The following is a 24,029-nucleotide window of genomic DNA, read 5'->3' as shown; positions in this document are numbered from 1 at the left end:
TTTTTACAGATGACCAAACTGATACCAGAGAAATTAAAACTCACACAGTCTGAACTCACACAGCTAGGAAAGAACAAAATTGACTAGATCCTACTTTTCTGACTCCCAGTTCTGAGTTCTTCCTACTATAACGTGCTATTTCTACTTTCTGTTTAAAATTCTCCTCACAAATTTTATATCGCCTTCAATATGTTTTTTAAGTCCCTGAAACATTTATTTATTTAAGCCCAGCTTAAAAAATAAAATTTTGCATTAAAGCATTGCTCCCTGCCATCTAACTATCCCCAACCCACCTCCATACACACATATGTATACACAGCTTTGCCACCACTCATTTTTCTAAATTCCAGTGCCCTGATGTTCAGTGTTTTAGAGTGTGTTGCAGAGTGTGAAGTTGCAGACAGGGAAAAGCAGGAGGCTGTAGGAGCAGGCAGACACCTGATCATGGGGTGGGAGAAGCTCAGAAAGGGTGTTAATTTAGGCAGTTGTCTAAATTGCGACAGTTGTGTAGAGAATGGATTCGAAGGAGACAAGAATAGATGCCGAGAAATTAGAGCACTGATGCAATGGTCAAAATAAATTATAAAATGATGAACTGAAGATTCTGGAGGTAAAATTGACAAATTTGATTGGATATGAGGAGTAAGGAATATGGGAGAGTCAAGGATAACCTTTTACTTGTAGACAGCAGTACCACTAAGAGAAAATGAGAATTTTGAGGAGATAGGGAAGAGATAGTATGTTCACTTTGGGACATGTCAAACTTGAAGTACTAGTGTCCAGCAGAGTGTTGGATATATACCAGCATGATGCTCAGGAGAGAGTTCTGGGTTACAGATAGTAGACTGAGTAGAAGTGCTTCAGGAAGACTAGTCCTGAGGTGGAATTATAGGAGATAGGACTGGGCAGGCAGTACTGGATCATTTTTTCGAGATCTTGTATGCAACATGAGGGAGTTAAGACTTCATCTTTCAGATTATGGGAGCCACTAAAGGATTTTAAGCAATATAATAACATGTACAGATTTAATTTTTAGAGATGACTTTAGTTGCAATGTGGAAGATAAACTGGAGAGAGAAGAGAGTGGAGGCAAATAGGCCAATGAAAAGTTATTTGAATAGAGAAAAATAAAAAATGATTAGAGTCTGAATATGGTATAACAGCAACAAAGCTGTAAGGGATAAAAAGAGTTAAGTAATATATATATAGGATAATTCAAAAATTCAACAGGTATATGTGGCAGAATAAAAACTGTAGTCCTACATGAATACTTGCAGGCTTCAACCTTCCTTTAGCTTTCTATGCAGGGATCTTGAGTCTTTTTTTTTTTTTACTTTACAAAGATATTCTTTTATTTGTATATAGATAAATCCATTTAGATGATATATGAGTCTATAATAAATCTCTCCACAAATTATAAATAGAATTAAAGATATACATTCTCTGCCTATTTATATAGATAAATATTGATAATGTATATATTTTTTAATTTATTTCATTTTTACAGCGATATTGGTTAATGAAATCCAATGTTTCAGCTGTACACTTTAACAGTAAGGCATATCTATATTTACATTATGTGTTCACCTCCCATAGTTAGATTTCTTTCTGTCACCACATATTTGACCCCTTTTACCCCATCTACCTCCCCTCTCCCTGCTACCCTCTGGTAACCACTATTGAGTCTTTGTTTTGAGAGAGTTTTGAGTGACATAGCTCACTTACCATGCTGTGAGCAGTAGTAGATTTTTTGAGGAAATGAATGAGTGAAGAGACTTTTATTTATTTATTTTTACGCCTCATCTTCCTAGGTGGTCTCCCATCCAAGTACTAACCAAGCCCAACCCTGCTTAGCTTCCAAGATCAGACGGGATAGGGCGTGTTCAGGGTGGCATGGCCATAGAGTGAAGAGACTTTTAGACCATTTTGCTCTGCATCGTACTATGTAATCACCCTTTGTTATTTGGGGGTAAACTACAGTAATGATTTACATTGCTTTTCAACTTTTTTTTCTTATTGGATGATATATCAGGCAAAGACAGTGCTTCAGGTGGGAGCAGTTGCATCCAGCTTACTTACAATCAGTAGGACTTGGTGGCCAATCAAGTGCGGGAAGTGATCAGAAGGAAGGAGTCCAAGATGACTCTGACAATGATGTCCGAAGTCTCGTGAGGCTTACTGACAGAGAGACATACCGGGTCAGGATCAGGGAAATGAAAGCACATTCCATTGTAATCTTATGGAGTTTGAGGTGCTCGAGAGACAGTCAAGGGCAGAAGCCAAGCAGGCGATTAGCCTCCTTGCCTGGAGCTCAGGAGATAGCTCCAGGCTGGACATGGACATTTGAGTTTCACCAACATTTTTGTAGGTTTTGTGGCAGCTGAATACATATGTGATTTTTATTTCAATTGTATAGGTAGTAGGTAGGCAGGTAGGTAGATAGATAGATAGATAGATAGATAGATAGATAGATAGATAGATGGATGGATAGATAGAATGTGGCTAAGGAAAATGAGATCAAAAACAGGAGTGTGGGTAACATTCTCGTTTAAGGAATGGTCTGAGAAACAGAAACTAAGAGAAGCTGAGTAGACATAGCCAGATGCATGGGAGAAAACTCAGGAAAATAGGTGTCACAGAGCCCAAGGGAGGAAAGAGTTTCAAGACAGAGGGAATGATTGTGAGTGTCAAATGTCACAGGTAAAGTGCTGGGATTTAGCCATTACGAGGCGACTATTAGGGAGATGGTGGAGGGGAAAGACGTGATAGCAGTGCAGAGAGGAAAGAATGAGAGATGAGAGCAGAATACTCTTTTAAGAAGCTGGTTTGTGGAGGAGAGGGAGGATGTAGAATGACACAGAAGGAGAGAAATACAGAAAAAAGGGAGGAATTTTGTTGAGGTGTTTTGTTTATTTATTTTGAAAATGGTTGAGACTATAGTATATTTATAAACCGAGGGGTAGAAAGGCAGATATATAAGAGAGTTGGATTTTGTAGAAGCAAAGTCCCAGAGAAGGAAAAAAAGGTTATGATTTAGCATATGTGTGCAAAGTTTATACTTAGACCAGAGTGATGAGGTGGAGGTTACAGAGGACGAGAGGGCTGGTGGAAGGGTTGGAGTAAACAAAGGAAGATCATGACAGATGGCAGTGAGTAGATAAAGGGAAGTGATATTCTGAAGTCCATAGTCCAAGTGAATAACAGAGTATAATTTCTTTTAACAGTAAAGTAGGGTTTTTGAATGCCCATTGTGCTCTGTACTAGGGCTTACTATCATAAAATGAATAATACGCTGTGAATCTCAAGGTCCTCTCTGGTACTCACCTCAAAAACTACTTAGCTTTTGTCCCCTGCCCTCTTTCCACTTTCCCTTTCTTCCCATCCCCCTTTCTTTTTCTTCTGTTTTATTACTCTCCTGCACATATGTTTCTTCTCTCTCTACCTTACCCATGGGCCTCTGTCTTCCTCTCCTTCTCCTGTCTTCCTTATCTGCACACCCATCTCTCTTGACTCCACCCATTCCTTTTCTCCTTTTCTTCAAACTAGCCAAAACAAGAGAACAAAGTCAATTTTTATTTTTCTCATATTAATTGAATAAACATTTGTTTCCTGTGTTTAAAACAAATAAGGTGAAATTTGTATACTTCTTTTTCTAAAACTAAAGGTGTACATGAGTCTCACTTAGCTTTGTTCTGTTGGTTAATGACCCTTGCTAAAATAATCCTTCCCTACCTCTGTCAGGGCCCATGGGGAAGGAAGCAGTACTTTTTCATCTGTAACAGACATGATGTTTATTTTGCATACACTATTGACTCTGTGAAAAGAGATGACTTAAATGTGATAATCTTAAAGTAAGTAATATGTTTTCAAAGTCGTATGTGTTGTACCAGTAAGGAAAACATAAAGAACAAGAAAAAAAATGAAAACCTCAAAAAATTCATATTGACGTCCATACATTCCATGTTACACCTGGAATTCAAATGATAGAGGGGAATAAAAAAAACATATTTCTGGCCAAAGAAAACTGGCTACTTCTGGAAATCTTATGCTGTCTGTTACTAGCCAAGAAAATCAGTATTCTTTTTGTTCCCCTGACCTGGCAAGGAACAGAAATGAAGGCCGCACGTTGTCCTGGTAACAGACGACACTCCCCACATGAAGAGGGTTCTACCTAGCCACACACAGTGCTGTGGGTCCTCACTCTGGCCACGGAATCTCAGGAGCACAAATATAACTGGGTTTGACACTGACTTTGGCTTCTTTAGGTACCAAAGGCCACAAGTTTGTAACAGGGCCTCAGCAGAACCAGTCCTTGACACCGAAGATGATTTCTGTTGAGACTCGATGTATAAAAACTGCATCTATTACTAAATTCTGAGCCCAGTCTGCCAACAATCTAAATTGTTGTTCATTACCTTTAGAAATAGTTTTTGAATTTTATGCCTTCTAAACAATACCTCCAATTATAAACTTTAGCAAAAGCCAAAGACAGCCTTTACAAAACTATAGAGAGGACCAAAGTTGTCTTTGTGTTTTTAGTCTCTTGGACTGTTTCACATATGTTCATTCCTGACAGCGCACAAACGTATGCTTCCCACAAGCTCTTCATACTCTACTTTCCTCAGTGCTGGATTATTGCTGTCTTTCACAGGAGAATGAAAGTACCTAATAAGATAATTCACAATAAATTACTATCTGGAGAGAAAATAACTTCATTATATTCATTTGGTGGTACTTGCATTTTAAAGGGGTGCCTTAAAAGGAAACACCTAACCCAAAGAGGACAAAATCTTGGAGGGAAATTTCAACCCAGTGGCAGGCAACTAGGGAGGTACATGGGGGGCAGGAATAACATACTCCTATCCCTAGAGACCCCACATGGTGATTATCTATTAACCACATTTTTTAAAATGATCTTTTGCCATGGATACATCAAAATTATTTTGATGAATTGTCTTCGTTATATACAAAGACTTCAAAATTTCTTTTTCTCTCTCTTCAGCCCACTTCTGACACCTAAACCCTATGCTCGATTGTAAAATCTTAAGAGAATCCAAAGACAAAAGTGTCTACAAAAATAAACAAAGTATTTGTATAGATATGACTTAATGGGCATTTAAAGACAAGAATTGAGTCCATCTTCAGTTTGATCATTCTTGAAACCACCAAATTCCCATGCAGTTTACTTTGTAAGTCTGAAGAGACCAGACAGTACTTCACAAATGACTAACATTTTCTTGCATCCAGTTTAAGAGGGCTTTCTTTTAAATAAATAATTTCTGCTTGCTAACTTATGCTTTTTTCTCACTTTTCCCCTTTCCTCACTCCCATTTACATTTCTCAGGACAAATGTTGCCTTTCACTTCACTGCCAGCCCCTCTCAACCTCAGGTAAGTAAAGGGGTTCAAAGTTATGGTTCTACCTGTTAGTGTTACCCAACGAACCATGGTAACAGGTAGAGACAGCATGTGGTGTTGTCCTTGATCTTTCACAACTTAAGATATGTTTGTATTTTTGGAATGTTATTCATGTTACTGTGATTTTGGACACAACATTTAATCTTGTCACCAGAACTGGTGTGAAATGGGAGACATGACATTTGTTTGTAGATGTTCCTTGTCTCAACTTTCAGAAAATTGTGTACCTATTCTGTACCAAGCAGTATTAGACTGTACTAGGTGCCGGGAATAGCAGGGTGAAGAAGAGAGAGATGCAACTTCTGCCCTCATGAGCCTTATAATTGGGATGGGGTGAGGGAGCAGAGAGTGGAAGGCCAACACTAAACAGATACACAAATAATTAATTGGCATGGAGAAATAAAAAAAATAAGATAGATTTTAATTTCTACGGTGTTGTGGGTGGAATAAATTAGTTTCTCCTGTCATAAAGAAAGAACAGGAATACTGACAAAAATTATTAGAAAAATTAGAAATTTGTGTTGTGCTCTCCATTAAGCCATAATTATAAACAGAATAAAGACATGAAAACTGTGATTAATTCAGGCTGCTTTTCTGGTGACACTTCTAGCTAACTTCCTCCCTCCCCCCCCCCCCAACTTCTGAAAGAGTTAAAATTTATGCAATAGTTTAAAACAGATTTGCTTAATGTCCTGATATCTATTGTAACTCTTCTGCAGGCTATAATACAGCTTTGGCCATAAATGGTTACTTAATCTTTGCTTTGGATATGCTGAAACTGGGATTAACATGTTATATGGACACTATTGTGACACTATTACAACTGCCTGTGTGATGATGAATATTTAACAACTGGTTTTTAGAGAGAAAGCCTTGGTTTGTAGCGTTTGCCCATTTCTGTGGTGTAAATACCTTCGCCACGGCTGATTTCATGCTGCCAGTATGATGTCATTGCACACAGAGTTGGGGAGAAATGTATACAATCAGCTCCCCAAAACTGTATGAGCCCATTCCCACACGTCTTTTAAGAGTTAAGTTTCTCAGTGGTGAAAGCCTCTACAGTGCATATACACTGCCACCCAGTGACAGAAGAGGACTACAGACTCACAACCCATTTCCCTCAACGTTTATTGGCCACTTAATTCATGAAATATTTGAAAGCACTAGTTGCTAGGTGCAATGGGAGATAAATAGAAAGGGAGGAAAAACTTGCACCCCAACTACAGAATGAGTATAGTCTGATAGTCTTGTGCAGAGCTATAGTTAATATGATATACTGAAAGTTGGAATGCACTTTCAGTTTGCAGATGGAAAACCCATGATGATTATATACTGTGGCTTCCTTTTATTTAAAAAGAAAAAAAGTACGTAAATATTAAAGCCTAAGTAGTGTATATATTAACCCCAAACTAAGGTAAAATATACTTGTAACAAACTAATAAAACAAAATAGAAATTCATTATATCTATGAAAGTCTTACTTTAGTATTAACTACTCTAATTTTGGCCTGAATTTTATATCATCTTCAACTGTAGAAAAGATTTTATATTCCTACGAACTCACTCAAACTATTGCACATTTTCAGACAACCTTTATCATCACTGTCTGCCTCTATTCTTGTAAATAGAAGCAGGTTATAGAAACTAGGCAGGTAATCAGGACCCAAGATGATGATCTTTGGCCTAAATTCCAGCCATTGCTTTGGATGCTTGTTATTTGCTTATTTCTGATAAAAGTAGGTTAACAAGGCAAGGGTCAAACACATTTATTTGGGGTTTCTGGTAATTTAGAGATAAATAAGTTTGATAATATTTTGGCATATAGATAAGGCTTCAGTAGATGTCTACTGCTTGCACAAAACCAACTCCTATATAGGTATATGTGTGGTGGATGCTCACTATTGCTAAAAGTAACCACAGTAATGCTTTTAAATTACTAGAGTTGGTTCCCCTAAGAACCAAGGGCACCTCTTGGGAATTCCAGAGGATTCCCCTTGGAAGAGGCCTGTATTACATGAATTGAATCAAGCTCCAAAATAAAAGCACAGGTGGGTTCTTGGGAGTCTTGCCATCTGTTAAAAGACACTAACAGACTTCCAAACAGTACCATTGATGACACTTCTTAATCCTGGGATTATTTTTCCTTCCATCAGAAAGCTTTGGAATATTGAAAAATGTTATATTTTTTATTGCTCTGGTTCTCAGAATAAGGTTAGTAAAGAGGATGTTGGAATACAACATTAAGTTTTAACATGTTTTGTCTCTCATTTTAAAGTGATAGATTTATCTGAGTCCTCATATGTTTTGGTTGGTTTCCTCAAAATTTGATCACATAGTTCATGTCAAGTTTCTCAACTAGTTACCTTATTTACAAGTATTTGGCAGAAGTGTCCTTTCTTCATTATTAGCAACGTGTTTAAAACTTAGAGTTAATATACTTTTTGAATGGATTTACAATCTAAGTAGGTGACTAGTATAACCTTTTTCTACTGTAATTTTTTTCTGATTCTGATGATATTTGAGAAATACTTTTAAAGATATCTCAGCCTGCCCAAAATGGTGAACTTATTTCAGAGGGCTAGATAGAAGCCTTGGTCTTTGAATCCAAATGTTATTTCACTATATTCCACCCAGGAAATAAATTCTTTAGCAAAAAGTCTAGGAGAAGGGTTGGGTCCAGTGCTAACTCTTTCCTATAGGAAGGTGATTAAGATTCTTGAAGAACAGGCTTATCAGCTTGTCGAAGTGGAGCTTCGTATTTCAAAATGACCACACTGAGGTAAATCTTGTTTCATATTCATCCTACATATTCCTAATTCAAATGTTGGAGGGTCTTCTTAAGTAGAAACTGAAATAAGTGTAGCAAAGTTTAGTTGAGAAAGAAATACCATGGAGAATGAAGTGGCAACATTGTGTGAAATGGCTACTTGTTCACTGTATTCTAAATATCTTGCACAGAGCCCTGCAGAGAGCAGTTGCTCAAAATGTGTGAAATGAATGACTGACGGAGCTAATAGAGGTTTACAGGGATTTGCATCTGAGCGTTGTGCCTAATATTAGAAGAAAGAGTCCTATTCATATGAAAATCGTTTGAGTTCGTGATTTTAACAAATCATTTCTTTCTTTTTCTTATTCTCAGTATTTTCTATACAAATTTCCTGAAGATGTGGACTCAGTTATCATTAAAGTTGTTTCTGAAATGACTTATCCATGTGCTGTTGTCTCAGTCCAGAATAGCAATGTGAGTCTTAATCACTTGTCAAACTTCCAGTATGGAACATTAAATTGTCCCAGGATAAATGAAAGAGAAGGGTGAGGGCCATGTCTGTATATCTCCTGTAAAACTGCTAAATGGTAAGAACAGTACCTTGTACACACAGTAGGCAGTCAATGGTTGGAGACTTTGATTTGGGGAGATAGAGAATACTTGATGCTTCACCAAAATAAACAAAGGGAGGAAGAGGCAGGGAGGGAGGGATGATCGTGACAAAGTACAAGGAAAACAAAGTTGTGGACTACAGGAGAAAAAATAGGAACCTATCATTTTTTCTAAGTTTTAAAATGACAAAAATCGTATGATTTCACTCGTATGGGAATAGAAAACAAAAATTAATAAAAGAAATAGCAAAACAAAATAAAACAAAAACTCATGGATAGCAGTAACAGAATGGTGGTTACTAGAGTAGAAGGGGTGGGGGAGGGGTCAAATATATAATAAAGGAATCTAGACTTTTGGTGATGAACACACAAATAAGGTATACAGATATCAAATTATAATGTTGTACACCTGAATGTATATGTTATTAACCAAATCTCAATAAATTTAATTTTAAAAATATTATTGCAACATTAGGCCCTTTCTAGAGTCTCAGAGGTGTTAATAAAAAATGGAAAGGTATCATAAACTTTAAGACAACTTTCCAGTTCTCTTTGATATAAAGTGACTTTGACTTTAGAGGACAAAGCACCAAGTTTTAGGAGACCATTCATTACTGTTCTAGAGAAAACTTTTTATGGTTTATGGCTCAGTAAGGAATCCCCTTTTCTGTATGTGTAGTATGACATAATATGACACTAGCGAGGCTTTCCTTTTTATCTCTCATGTACATTGCAGTGCCCAGTATATGATCTCGACCACAATGTGGAATTCGATGGTGTCTATCAGTCCATGACCAAGAAAGCTGCCATCACACTACAGGTGAGACTTCGCTTTCGTGGTCACTATTGTCAATGACAATGTGCGGTTTATGATCAGTTTACCTACTAGAGCAGCATTCAGAAGGGATCGCCATTCACTGTGTGCCTCGGACCTCGTTCCTTTCTGACTGGTTTTGAAACAAAGGTTGCTATATCTGAAATCAAAGGTTAGGCGATGGTGGATAACGCTACCCTGCCAGGCACCCCATATCCCCTGGGGAATCTTGGGAACTCTAGTTGCAGTGAGACAAATATCTGGCAGATTACTTACAGAGATAAAGGCAGAAAATGTCAATCTTCTCAATGGGGGATGCCAGTTTAGGGTAAAATTTACCTGATCTATTTAAAGCAATTAAACAGTCTAATAATAATTTGTACCAGTAATAGTAAGCAAAAGAGAACTTCGACTCTGGACAGAATGGACAGGTTCAAAGGAATACAAACCACCTAAGTGCAGCAGTTTGTCCTTTTGGTATTTGTAATTAAATTATTATTATTTTAATGGTAATTTTACAGCAAAAATATACATACACACCAGTATGTTTTCTAAGAAAACTTGTCCCCAACTTTGGGATGGTACTTACCTGAGGTATCTGTGACTTGATCTGTTCTCTAGGGTAACATGATACTGTTTACTGAATAACAGCAAAGAATGAGAGCTTAGTTATCAGACCTAAAAACTTCTATTGGCTTTAATCTTCTAGTTCCTCATGTTTAATAATCCAAATATCTGCTTTTGTTTTTAATATTTATTTCTTCCTTACCATACCAATATTATGTAGTCCCAAATAAAAAAGGTCAGAAAGATAACCATAGTAGGGAACTCAGATTTTACTTCATCCAGGACACTAAATAATGAAGCCCAAAGCATATTGGTACATCTCTACTTTGAATGTGTTTGGTAATAAATTGTTACTTCTCTTTTGGGCCCATAGATTCACACTTGGGTTGTTTTCTCAGTGGACTAAACATGATACCAGAACTTTCGGGATGAGAAAAGAAGACAGAGATGTAGAAACAGAATAGTCCTTAAAGATCATCTTGTCAGCCATGCTTCAAAGGAAACTGGAACACAAAGAAGCACACTTAGACAAAGTCAAAGCCAGGACTGTAACTCAGGCCTCTGACTTGTCTCTGCCTCCGAAACTACGTATTTAACTGCTGACTATATGACTTTTGGGAAAGTCCTTTATCATTAACTTTAAAATAATAAAAACAATATAGTGAATTTAAAACTACTTTAAAAAATAAAGTTGATACATTTTAAAAAAATGTAATGTACAAGTATTATTAAACATTGGCTATTGACATATTATTTATATGGTGCCTATGACAGTTTTAAGCACTGAAGTGGGCACAAAATAGATTGTAATTAGAATAGTGCATCTATTTAATTTCTTGGATGTAGCAATTATTTTATTGTGGCTAATCTGGAGTAGATCGTGGGTATGTGAAAGTCCTTTCTAAGAAGTTAGGAGGCAGGAGTGAACTCTGCTTTTCTTCTTTTTCCTCTTTCTTTCTGCCCCCATCCCACTGCCATGGACTTTCTCCCCTCCTCTATCTTTCTTATCATAAGAATGTAAGAATATATAAGATTGTTATGTCTTATACAGAAGAAGGATTTTCCAGACGAGCAGTTCTTTGTGGTGTTTGTGATAAAGCCTGAAGATTATGCTTGTGGAGGATCTTTCTTCACTCGAGGTAAGAGATAGTGAGGAATATTTGACTACTTAGAAAAACCTGACAATGGGGAATGGAAGGGAAGCCAAAAGCTCACTTTAGGCCCTTCGGGCCATTTCTAGTTCCCACTAAGGGAGGGTTATCAGCAGTCACTTGGCAAGGCAGTCTGAGAGATTCTTCAGAAAAAATAAAGGGAAGAAAATGATAGATCTAAAGGTAGTAGTGATACTACAAAATCTCACTTAGTGCATTTCATCTTTTCCAAATCTTCTGTTCCTTCAGACCATGTGAGGTTGACTCTTTACTCAACAAATATTTGCTGCTACAAAGTAATGATTTTATACAGTAGACCAACTGTTCATTTTCTAAGATCAGTTTGGCAGCCAGAGGTAATAGTCACTCATATTTATCAGTAGTCATCATTTACACAAGAATATGCAAGGAAAATTAAAGTTCTTGATTCCCGTTGCCAAAATTGTACCTTGCAAAATAGTAAGAAAGCAAAGTGAGACGACTTATCTCAATGTTGCATAAGCTCTGAGGCATAGTACCACAGGTTGTGGGTAACTACCTAGTTATCCAGTCACTACCTAGGAAATGGGATAGGCTGCTGATTGAAAACACAGACACCCAGCAGCTGATTGATGAGCCATATGTGATCAACACAAAGGGTGTTTACTGTTGGTTGTAACATGGTTCCCATGGCACTGAGGTGAAATTTCTGCTTGTGTATTCTTTAATCTCCTAATTACATAGCTCTAGAGTTTTGCTAATGTCTGATGTTCTTTGGTAAACTATAAGCCCTTTGTTTACTATTTAAGAAAAAACAAATTCTCATGGCCTGAAAATGCAAACCAAAAGATGAGGTAGCTTCCTGTTTTTGGGGCTGTTTTCTTCAGGGGTCTGTGGCATATTGGGCCTCCCGGATATCAGGGGAAGGGTCAAGCCTTCTTCATTCGAGAAAGGAGGCTGCAGTCTCATTCTTGTCAGTTATTGCTATCAAAACACAACGAAGCCAAGGCCAAATCGAAAGTTTAACCAAAATGGATATTAGATGTTTGAAGATTTGGGGTTAGATTTCCCTCAGTTCTTGCTAAAAGAAATTTCAGCAACCAGAGTTAATTTTGGACAGTTTTTGAACAACTATTCACATGAGAGGCCAAGAGCTCAGGATCTGATCCATTTTGTCTTGTTCTTTGCCAGAAAAGAAGAACCAGACCTGGAATCTACAACGAATAAAGAACCTTAAAGTGACCATCGTCCCTTCCATTAAAGGTCAGTATTGGCTCTAGAACTCAGTGTCAGGAAGTCAGTTATATAATTCAAAACTAATAGCATCCTTCCAGAGAAACATCATGGAAAGAAACTAATGTTTACTTTAGAAATAGAATAGACAATCAAAGCAGTTTGTTAAATACCTTCCAGAAAGGGAACTCACTTATGAAGTAGTATACAGGAAGTCCCTTCCCAGCTTCCACTAGAAGTCACCACTGTGAAAGGCAGCCTTTTGTGGGTAATGGCTGGGTGACGTACCGTGGCTTTGTTGCTTTCAGTGGAGATTCGCAGGACTGAGGAACGAGTATGACAGAGATGAGCCCTTGAAGTTGTCCAGTCTCAAACATGGTCCTCTCTTCTCCTGAGGACATCCCCACTAAAGTTCTTTCTCTTCCCTCAGAATCCATTTTTGTGAAATCCATTCTTCTCAGCTTCCTCATCTTTTTCTCCTTCTATTTGGGATGCCTGCTTATTGCGTTTGTTCATTATATCAGGTAAGTCAAGAGTTTCAAGAAACGTTAGTAATTAGAGAATTAGACTTTATAGCCATATTGACTGGATTCAAATCTACCTCAGTCACTAACTGTGTGACTTTGGGCAACTTACTTAACCTCTCTGTGTTTTAGCTTCCTCGTCTGTAAAATTAAAGAATAATGTACTCCATAGAATAGTATAATTGCAGTGTTTACAGCAATGTTCTGCAAACAGTAAGTGCTGGTAGAGTGTTTATTTTAGCAAGAATAATCTTAACAGAAGTTAGATATTAATAGCAGGAATAATAAGCTTTGATGCTACATTACCAGGTGTTTTCTAACTGTCATAGCATCAATTTTCCAGTAAAATGTCCCTTGAGAGAGAGAGAAAAAAGGAGATAATTGTACTGTAATTTGACCGAGGAGATTTCCCTTCTCAAGAATTTGGAGCCCCTAATAAAACGAGCTAAAAACTTGCCTCTCTCAGCAGGCCTGAACTCTGAGAATTCTGTATTTGTTGTGGTCTGTGGGAAATAACTACAAAAGAATGGTAGGAGGTTTACAAAAAACACATGTTCTTTCTCCTCTTGAAAGTGTAAAGAAAACAAAAGCCAGCATGGAGCTTTCTGACTATTGGGCAAGATCTCATCTGTAGAAAAGCCTCATGGCTACTACAGTGATACAGCCATCTCAGTGATACAGGCTTACCTCTGACTCAAAACATAACTCCCTTTTGTGACCTTTATGAAGCTTTTCAGTCAAGAAACTAAGTTCAAAAACCCTGGGATTACCGTTGGACAATCTGAGCACAAGACAATTGAGGAAACTAATGAATTATAAATCACTGAGAAAAACAGAGTCATGAGTCCATATTGATGAAAGAAGAAAGGACTGACCTAAATACCTGCAGATATATGTCCAATTAATTCAACGAAGTTACTAAATCAGACACACATTAGGCAAAGGAGTTATTAGCAAATATTGACAGCAGAAAGGAGGACTTCGTCTATAGTAGAAGGCCAAAAGCTAATGTAAATGTGGAGGAAGTGCTGGAATTGGAAAATCATCATCTTCAGTAGGTCAGGTTAAGAATCATCAGTGGGTACTAAAACCAGGAGGGAAATTGGCTGAGGAAAAAGATATTTATATAGCCTTAAAGTGTATCCCCACAAATTGCTTAGTAGTTATAAGGGGGAAAGTAGTGAAGAATCAGAGAAGTGGCTGATGATCAAAATTAATATGACTGAGGAGAAGATAGATATGTGTATGTGTGCCTCCAGATGTGACATTCTGAGAAAGACACAATATTGCTTATACAGCATTCCAGCTAGAAATGCTTATTTTGAACATAATCTTTAAGGAAAAATTAGACAAACTCAAAATGATGATGATTCTACTACAACATGTAATAAAAGTTAACAAAGAAAGGCTGTGGAAGTGTTCCAGATTGAAGGAAACTAAAGAGAGATGACAACTAAAGACAGTACCTCATCTCAGACTGGATCTCTTACTAAAAGAAAAATATGCTATAAAGGACATTATTGGGTCAATTGACAAAATTGTAATACAGAAAGTAGATCAAAGAAGAGTATCATATAAATGTTAAATTTGCTAAATTTGACAACTATATATATTTATATAAAAGAATATCTTTATTCTTGGGAAATATTTGGGAATAAAAGTTCATGATATGCAGCTTGCTTTCAAATGGTACACACACACAGAAAAAGAGAGACAAGCAGAATGAAAACAGGGTAAAATGCTAACGATAAAGGAATCTACATAAAGAGTGTACAGGTGTTCTATGTTCTATTCTTATTCTTACAACTTCTCTGTAAAGTTGAAGTTGTTTTCACATTAAAAGTTAAAAACAAAAAACCCTATAGGCATATTTTATATCCTGGAAACTATATACATTAATTATCAGCTCAATTTATCAGGTCATAATCACTAACGTTTAGTAAGTACCTGCTCTGTGCAGAGCTGTCTAAGCTGATTATCGCATCTAATGCCGTAAAACAATGGATACCAGTATTATCTCCTTCCAACAGTTAAGGAAATTGAGGTATAGAAAAGTTAGCAATTTGACTAAGAATTCAGAGCCAGTAAATGAAAGGGCTGGGATTTGAACCCAGGCAGCCTGGCTCCAGTCCTCATCAAGGAGGCTAGACCAAAAGCCTGGCACCCTAGCATGGATATAATTATAAAAAGGTCCAAAAAGCTCACAATTTTGACTCAGATGAGCTCCAATGTCATGGAAAAAGAAGTTTGTCTATTCTGCCTCTCTTAGGAAGACTGTCTCTACTCCTGATGTTTCAGATTTTAGAAAATAGGATTTCATGTCTTTAGCTAGCATGCATAGTCAACATACAAACAGACAAAAAATTAAGTTAATAGGTGGATATCAACCTCTGTAAAGTTGTCATTCAGCCTACTGAAGTGAGCACAGTTTTTCAAAAGGTTTTCAAGGTTGTGGTATAAGGCTCTCTTGAAACCTCTAGCCTGCAAGATTATTTTGTTACAGTCAATGGCACAAGCAGAGATTCTTTCCAAATATAGACAAACTGAAAATAAAAATCTGGAGACATAAGAACTATTTGGCATTTGAAATAACAAAATAGACTGAGGAAAAATGCTAACAGAACTCTTCCTTCATTGAACTCAGCAGAAATAAAAAAGTTTTCTACAAAACCAAATGAGGCCAGTCCTAGAGCATAATGCCATTTGTTCAGTGAGTCCCCTGTACCTTGTTATTAATACAGGTGGAATTTTCAACACATGCTAATAGATAAGGATGAAAACACTGGTAAGAGAGATAGCCCCTGCCCTCAGGGAACTAAGACTCCAAAACATCTACATGCTGTATTGGCTTGAACACATGACTAAACACCATTCCCTTCCCATCTCCTAGACCCAATTTATTCAACAAGTATTTATGAAGCCTTCACAATGAATGTGCAGACCCTGGGCCAAGTGCCACACACATATTCTCTCATTCTTTCCTCTCAACCACCATGCCAGACATTGAGTTCAATGATCCTTAGTGCTCATCCTTCCTTTCATTCTTGTATTAGTCATTATTGCCACAATAACTCTGCATACAGCAATAAATATTTGAGTTTGCTCAGAAATCTATGGGTCAGCTGGATAGTTCTGCTAATCTGTACTGAGCTCCGAGATCTCAGCTGGGTGTAGTCACAAAATGCAACCAGCTGGCAGGTCATCTAGGAAATGGCTCTTCTAGACTACCCTTAGCTGTGCTTGATTTCTTGTCCCCCAGCAGGCTAGCCCTGGTTTGTTGAATCTCCAAGATTTTGTTATTTAACATAAGAGTGCAAGTCTTCCTCAAGATGTAGGTTCAGAAGTGGCACAGTATCACCCCCCGCCCCTGCCTCATTCTATAGATCAAAACAAGTCATTAGACCAGTCCAGATTCAAGAGTTGAACATATAGAGTCTACCTTTTGATTGAAGAATACAAGATGGAATACAAGATGAGGTATAGCCATTTAGCAATCACTCTAGCATAATCTCATTTACTTTTTTTCTTTGCTCACTGGCGACTACCTGCCTCCCTTTAGCTTTGTAAATCACTGAACTCCTCTAATGAAAATTTTATCAACTCTGAAACCTAGGGCAAATGCGAGTAAAGCCTGTTAATATAAAGACACAATCGAAACACATCATCTTTTATGAGACCATAAAATTGCTTGCCAATTTATATCAATAAAATTGGTTCAAAAGAGGACTTCACTAAAGCTTCATTTGCCAAGCTAGGTCAGGTCAAATTGTAACTGCTCTCCTTAATAATATGCTTTGTTCGTTCAACAAATATTTAGTTATCATTTCTATGTGTCAGGGCCTGTCCCAGAGGTTGAGGATACAGTGGTAAACAAGAAAATCTAGGTTCCTGCTCTAATAGAGCTTACATGGTACAGAGAAGAAACATATAAGCAAGCAAGCAAGCAATTAATAAAATAATTTTAGCTAGCGACAGGAGGAGAATAAAGACAGAGGAGCAATATGATAGACAATGATTGGATTGGGGAAGCTACTTTAGATTTGATTTGTTCAGCAAGGAAGATATCTCAAAACCAATACCTGAATGGCAAGAAGGAGCCAGTGATGTGAAGATCTGGGGAGAGAGTGGCCCACACAGAGAACAAGAGCAAATGCCCTGAGGCAGGGATGAGTTTGCTGTGTCTAGGGACAAGGTATGAAGAGAAGTTCTTCCACCAAACATACCAGGATCAGAGTGTGCAATTTTTAGAGTCTCCATCTGGAAATAAGTAAGAGTATGTACCAAAGCTCAAGCACATTTAGCCTCTAATGCTCTTCCTCCCCCCACCCCAACTCCAACCTCACATCCAAAAGGGAGGCTCATTTGGAGGAAGAAGGCGATTCACATTTTAATTTTGATAAAGATTTCCAAATGGTATACATAGTTTTTTAGATAACAGATTTACCGAGATATAATTTGAACCATAAAGTTCACCCTCTTAAAGTATATAATTCAGTGGTTTTTTAGTATATTCACAGTTGAGCAACCATAACCATTAATTTTCATCATCTTTAAAAAGAAGCCCTGAGTTCACTAAGATTACAAAATAAAAGACCAATAACAAAAATCAATTGTATTTCTATATACTAGCAATGAACAATTCAAAAATAAATTTGAGAAACCAATTCCATTTAAAATAGCATCGAAAGTAATAAAATCCTTAAGAATAAATTTAATCAATTACATATAAGCCTCTCACATTGAAAACTACAAAACATCCAAAAAGAAATTATAGGGGACCTAAATAAATGGAAAGATATCCCATGTCCATGGATTGAAAGACTTAATATTGTTAAGATAGTGTAATCGACAGAATAATGGCCTCCAAAAGATGACCATGTCCTAATTCTCAGAACCTGGGAATATGATACTTTACATGGCAAAAGAGATTTTGCTGATGTAATAAAGCTATGGCGTTATCCTGAAATCATCCATATGAGTGTAATGTGATCACAAAGGTCCTTATTAAAAGGAGGCAAAGGGTCAAAGGCAGAAGGAGATGTGATGATGAAATCAGAGGTTGGAGGAATGCACTCTGTAGATACAGGAAGGGGCTATGAGTCAAGGAATGCAGACCACCTCTAGAAGCTGGAAAGGGCAAGGAAAGGGATATGGCTGTGGAGCCTCCCAAAGGAATACAACCACATAAGATTAATTTTGAAATTCTGACATCCAGAACTGTAAGATAATAAATTTGTATTGCCTAAACCACTTAGTTTCTGATAATTTGTAATAGCAGCAGTAAAATGCATGGCAATACTCCCCAAACCAATCTATAGATTCAACACAATCTCTATCAAAGTCCTAGCTGACTTTCTTATAGAAATTGACAAGCCGATCCTGAAATTCATTTGAAAGTGCAAGGGACCCAGAAAAGGTAAAACAATCATGAAAAAAGGAACAAAGCTAGAGGCCTTATGCTTCCTGATATCAAAACTTAATACAAAGCTACAGTAATCAAAACTCTGCCACTAACATAAGGAAAGAGTTTTGATTACTGTACAATGAGCAAATATAAAATGCTGAGATTTTTGCTGTCTTGGGAGCATTTCTATGTGCTTTTTTTTCTTTACAGGTTTCAGAGAAAATCTATCAATGAAGGCTTTGGTTCCAATGATGGTAAGAAAAATCCCTGGTTTCACATCAAAATATGTCATGTATACAGTAATATCACATTTGGTACTTCTTTTGTCTCTGCCTTTTGTCGTTTTGAGACCCTCCCTTGATTCCTATCCCCTAGAGTAGTCTAATCTGCAATCTTTTTACATAAAGCAGAGCTCAGTGAGAGCCAATTTTTATAGTTGATAATTACTGACATATGGAGCTCACACTAAGAACCTTTGCTTAGTTTTTGCAATTATCCACAGCCCATTTGTCAGCCATTCATCTTTTTTTAAGGTTTAATCTTTTCTAGGATATAAATTATTCATATCTATCTTATCCCAAAGCTGATTTGTGAACAATATTAAAAATTTATAGTGTTAACTCTAATATAGAGTTTACTTTTCCCAAATTGCGATGGAGGCTTTTTGTTCAAGTATCTAGATAACTGAACTATTTGAAACTAGCAAATATAATAAAGAGTATTAATAACTTTGCAAAATTCAGAGTAATTGATTATCCATCCATTGTAATATGCCCTTTCTTCCACTCAGAGGATTTGAACGAAGAAATTCAATTGCCTAACCCTTTTATCAAAAAAAAATTTTGTAATTAATTGTCTATTTTTTAAATTAAGATATTATTGTTATATAACGTTGTATAAATTTCAGGTGTACAACATAATGATTTGGTATTTGTGATATTTGTCTAATTACCATCCACTATCACACATAGGTACAAATTTTTTTCTTGTGATGAGAAGTTTAAAATCTCTCTTAGAAACTTTCAAATATACAATACAGTATTATTAACTATAGTCACCATGTGTATATTAATTACATCTTCAGGTCTTACTTGTTTTATAACTGGAAGCTTATACCTTTTGTAAATGTCCTTATTTATAAAAAGCTTAAATCAGCATGAGTTACATAGTACTTATAAGCCATTTGGGCATAGAGTGATCATTTGGAAAAAGAATGCTGAAGTGAGACTTGATTTTTAAGTAACAAGCAGCAGATGTTTAGTTTTGTGTTTTCTGCACTTAAATGAACTCACGGAATCTTAAAAAGACACAAAATGATCCCCTACCTCTCCCAGCAGGAACATTTCTCCCTGTTGCTTCTCCTCAATTCCTTTGACTTTTGTCCTCAATGTCAGCCTGTCTGTATTTCTAGTCACCAGCCAATTTATTTTAATAACATTCAATTGCCAGTATGAAAGACTGTAAAAGGACACCTGCTCTACTGTCTTTAAAATGCAAAGTACTATTTTCCCTTTTATTCATAAAATGTTTAAATAAATTCTTCTTCTCTCTGGATCTCATCTTTTTCCCTCCTGGGCCCCCAGGTTTTACTCTTATTTTAGGCCTGTTCGAACTTAGAAAGGTGGGTTGGTTGGATCCCATTGGGTGCTCTGTGAATGGATGGTCTGCTATTTTTACTGTATGAATGAAGTCATTTTATTATTGTATTGATAATTAAAGAAATACCATGTTGCTCTCCTGAACAGTAAAGCATAAGTGGACAGAGATGGGACTTGAGCCAGATGATTGTCCAAGATCAAGCTGGCTCTGAAAATTAGCTAAGAGCTAGAGGCACCCTTCAGATGGTAAGAAGAAATGAATACATAATCAAAAGAAAAGGAGAAAAAAAAAAGAATAGTAAAATGCATCGATTAGGATTCATGTGGCTGCAAGTAACAAGAAAATAGATCTCAAACGTGCCTAAACTATAGAGACCCCTCTCTCTGGAAGTTGAGCAGAGGGTAGGCTTCAGGATTGTCAGGTGGCTCTTGTCCTTTTCCTTGCCGTTCCCTTGGTTCTGCTTTGCTCCCAGTGCTGGTGGTGAGATGGACCAGGGTCATCCTGTCACCTGACAATGTTCAGAGAGAAGGACTTCTTCAGAAACACCCAGCAACTTGTTTTTATTTTATTGGCCTAGAGTGGATTGTATGCTTATTATTAAACCAGTCCCTCCAAAAGAATAATTTGCCTACATATCCGTCAAGCCTACTTATAGAATTAGAGTGAGGCCATCTTTCTCTAAGACCAGGATTTCTCAAAACCCACATTAATTGACACTGTAGGCCAGATAATTGTTTGTTAGAAGGGGCTGTCCTGTATACTGTAGGATGTTTAACTGCATCTCTGCCTTTTACATACTTGAGTCCAGTAGCGCACTTCTTCCTTATGACAACTAAAATGTCTGCAGACACTGACAAATGTCACCTTGGGGGCAAAACAGTCCCTTGACCCCCAGTTGAGAATCACTGACTTAAATATGTGGGCTGCCAGGCACAGGTGAGGATACCTAAACAAAATCCCAGCTTAGTTAAAAAGTAGGGAATAAGGGAGGAAATAAGGAACCTTTGTAATGCAGAGAGGTTTCAGAGAAAAATGGCAGGACCTGAGAAGTCATATGACCACTAGTGAGGCAAGACTTAGATAATTTAAAAGAAGAACAGAGAAGACAAGCCTGGCCCAAGAAAAAAGCTAGTCAGTGACTTTTTTAAGCATGTCAGGCTGAGCATCGAGAAGCCAGCTTGGAGCAAGTGAGGGACCTTATCAGAAAGCTAATGTGAGATATTCAGGAGAGCAACCTTTGGACAGTGTGACCTGGAGGCTATAAGAAGTTCAGTGGTGCTCAGAGCTACAGGAAATGCCTTGGGGGTTGGTGCCTAGAAAAATACTAGGAACAGTGTCTGAAAGGGGAAGGGAATCCTGCTAGACTTAGCATGGTGTCTGCCCAAACCAAGATGGAGCTAGACATCTGAGGAAGTCAGCCTAATGCTTTCACTGTAGGTTTAATTGAGGTGGAGGAGATGAGTCCAGGTCCCTAAAAGCTGAAAAATTGATGGCAGCTCTGTGTTAATTAGGTAATGATAGGGAGGCTGCGTTTGAAAAAACCGTCGGCTCCTCGGCATTTTGTTTTTGTTTTTGTTTGTGTGCAATTCTTTAATTCATATTTGAAAAATGTCAACAGAGAAAGAACTTCTTTTATATTTCATTGGACACAGAAGAAGATGAGACTCTGGAACCCAAGTGAAGTGGAAATAGTGTTGGTAAAGAGCTGCTTCGGTCCTTGCAGGGACTTTTTTCCTGTGGTGCGAATGGATGGACACTGTATTCTCCATTCACCACTTAGCAGTTAAGACAGGGGCCTCTGTGGTAATCTGAGGAGTACTAGGAGAGGCTCTGTACTCTGAAATCATTTCTTCCTCTGGCTCTTTCAGTGGAGAAAACCCACGTTTCATATTATTGTTAAAGAGCCTGTACAGAAATTCATTTATCACCTAGGAAGAGAAACAAGTGAAGCGTGCCTCATAGGTCCCTGGGACCTATGAGCTGTCACCACAAACCTGGGGTGCAGCATAAGAGAAGGTTACTTTTTCAAGTGAGAGAGCTGGACAAACCTGACAAGTTTGTAGATTTAAGAACCAAATGGCCAATCAAATCCTTTCCCAGATAGACCTGTTATTGAATCAGCCTCTTAGCAAAGAACAGGGTCCAGAGGGCATAAGGCAAGCTGTGCGCTGAACTTGGAAGAGTTTAGAAACACAGGCCATCATCAGGCTCTGGGGCACTGGGTCTCAAACTCTTGTCTTGACTCTCTACTCTTCTTTTTCCAAAATTCCTTGACTTTTCTGGCCCATTTTTTCTTCTAGAGAAATTTTTTTATCCCTCTGCAAAGATTAGCGGTTTTCTTCATTTTTCTCCTCAACTTTTGAAACAAAACATGAAACTGAGGGGAATGTATAGCCAATTGGCATAAAAAAGAAATTTCATGGCAGCTAGTCCACCTCATTTCTGACTCTCTCTTTAGCTTCCAGCCTCCTGAGCCCACAGACAAAAGGGGGCAGGACATTTACAAATATGAAGTCTCTGAAAGATCCAAACATGCTCAAAATGAAAATTTTCCCCTCATATAGAGCATCTAACACAAAAAGCAAGCGTGCAAGCATATCCTATCTATATTAGTAAAGTAGACAGATGGCAAGGGGTTCATGCTCAGAGAAAAACATACCAGAACAAGTTAGATAAGCTCATTCACAACCTTATATGTTTGCTTATTTCCAGCCAGTACATCTTGGTCTGTCCTATAAACTAATATTTTTATATTTAATTCTGCTTTCTAAATACAGTTGAGTATAAATACAGCTGCCTTCTGGGACCACTGATCATACTTGAAGTTTGAGAAAAAATGCTTTGGTTTTCACATTCGAAGAAGCCTTAGACATAAGAAAAATTGACAGAATACTGTTATCTCATGTTGGCTAATCTCATATTTAAATTGTGCCTATAAAAGTCTACAGAGTTCAAATATTTCCCTGTGCTGGCAATTGTATTGCTCATGAAAATCTCAATTTTCTTATCCATCATAGAACCACTGGTATTGCAGCTGCCTCAGAATAAATAGGGCTAGCCACATCAAAACCTGATTATGCTCTATTATGAGCCAGAGCAGAGTGCAGAAATCAGTGATACATTAAAATCTGAACAGACCTACACAGCTGGCTCTTTCTTTTTAATAAAGCTGTCGCCTAACAAAATAGCGATTGTTTTCGTTTTCTTGCTCACATTGATTTTAGTTTCTTTGTGTGCTTTTTTCTCTTTTGATTACACGCACGCATGTGCACACACACACGACACATTGGCTCCCATGAACCATTTCAACTTCCTGCCACAACTAAACTCGAGCATTTTCCTATGCACACTTCTACTTCCCTTATCACAAGACATGGCTATTACACCAAAATGCCAAAAATTGGAGGTTTTATGATTTTGATGTCATTCTTCGCTTACTATTTGCAGATGTAATATTTTTAAAAAATAAATCTTAAATAATGAACAGACGTTAATGGTTAAAAATAAGGAGCTTAAGCTTGAAAAGGAAAAATTGTGTAAGAGGCTGAGGGAAACGTAAAAGAAATTATCACTGGGGATGAGACCAACACAGTGATTTCTTTGAGACTCCCTACAATGAACTGGACAGGAAAAAGACATGAGCACGACCCAATAGGGAATCATTGGCAAGCACAGCAGCCAACCTAAAAAGCAAAGGTTGTGCTTAGATACTTCTTTAAAAAGTATGAGTTTATGATAGTGGAGAGACAAACGAGTCTCAACTTCCTTGTCTCTTTCGAAAGTTGTTCTTGAGCACGCTACAAAAGTAAAATGCTTATTCCCAGTTATTTCCCATATTTTGAAGTGAAAATCCCTGTATTTTTTTTTTCAATTAAGTAGATACGTTTTTACTGAGACCAATACAATGAGCCACTATTCATCCACCATCTTATCAATTACTTGATTTCTGAGGGCTTCCCTTTTG

The 24,029-nt window shown here is 37.4% G+C and overlaps 1 protein-coding gene and 1 pseudogene across 4 annotated transcripts in view; one reads left to right on the top strand and one right to left on the bottom strand.

Moving 5' to 3' along the window:
- The window catches only part of SIDT1 (SID1 transmembrane family member 1), a 77,679-nt gene that overhangs the window by 25,358 nt on the left and 28,292 nt on the right, over positions 1 to 24,029 (top strand). For 3 of the 4 annotated variants that reach the window (XM_036219362.1, XM_016150676.2, XM_036219363.1), the window contains 7 exons: positions 5,345 to 5,390; positions 8,556 to 8,657; positions 9,531 to 9,614; positions 11,227 to 11,314; positions 12,497 to 12,568; positions 12,969 to 13,062; positions 18,677 to 18,720. In XM_036219362.1, coding sequence (XP_036075255.1) covers positions 5,345 to 5,390; positions 8,556 to 8,657; positions 9,531 to 9,614; positions 11,227 to 11,314; positions 12,497 to 12,568; positions 12,969 to 13,062; positions 18,677 to 18,720 — 530 coding nt within the window. Of the gene's footprint in view, positions 1 to 5,344; positions 5,391 to 8,555; positions 8,658 to 9,530; positions 9,615 to 11,226; positions 11,315 to 12,496; positions 12,569 to 12,968; positions 13,063 to 18,676; positions 18,721 to 24,029 lie in introns of those variants that run through there. The other variant, XM_036219364.1, reaches the window with a different exon arrangement.
- LOC118602021 lies at positions 1,790 to 1,905 on the bottom strand (annotated as a pseudogene).

This window comes from Rousettus aegyptiacus, unplaced genomic scaffold (genome assembly GCF_014176215.1).
Source record: "Rousettus aegyptiacus isolate mRouAeg1 unplaced genomic scaffold, mRouAeg1.p scaffold_m13_p_4, whole genome shotgun sequence".
Lineage (NCBI taxonomy): Eukaryota > Metazoa > Chordata > Mammalia > Chiroptera > Pteropodidae > Rousettus > Rousettus aegyptiacus.
Note: the sequence above shows the minus strand (reverse complement) of the source record. Positions and strands in the feature narration are given on the sequence as shown.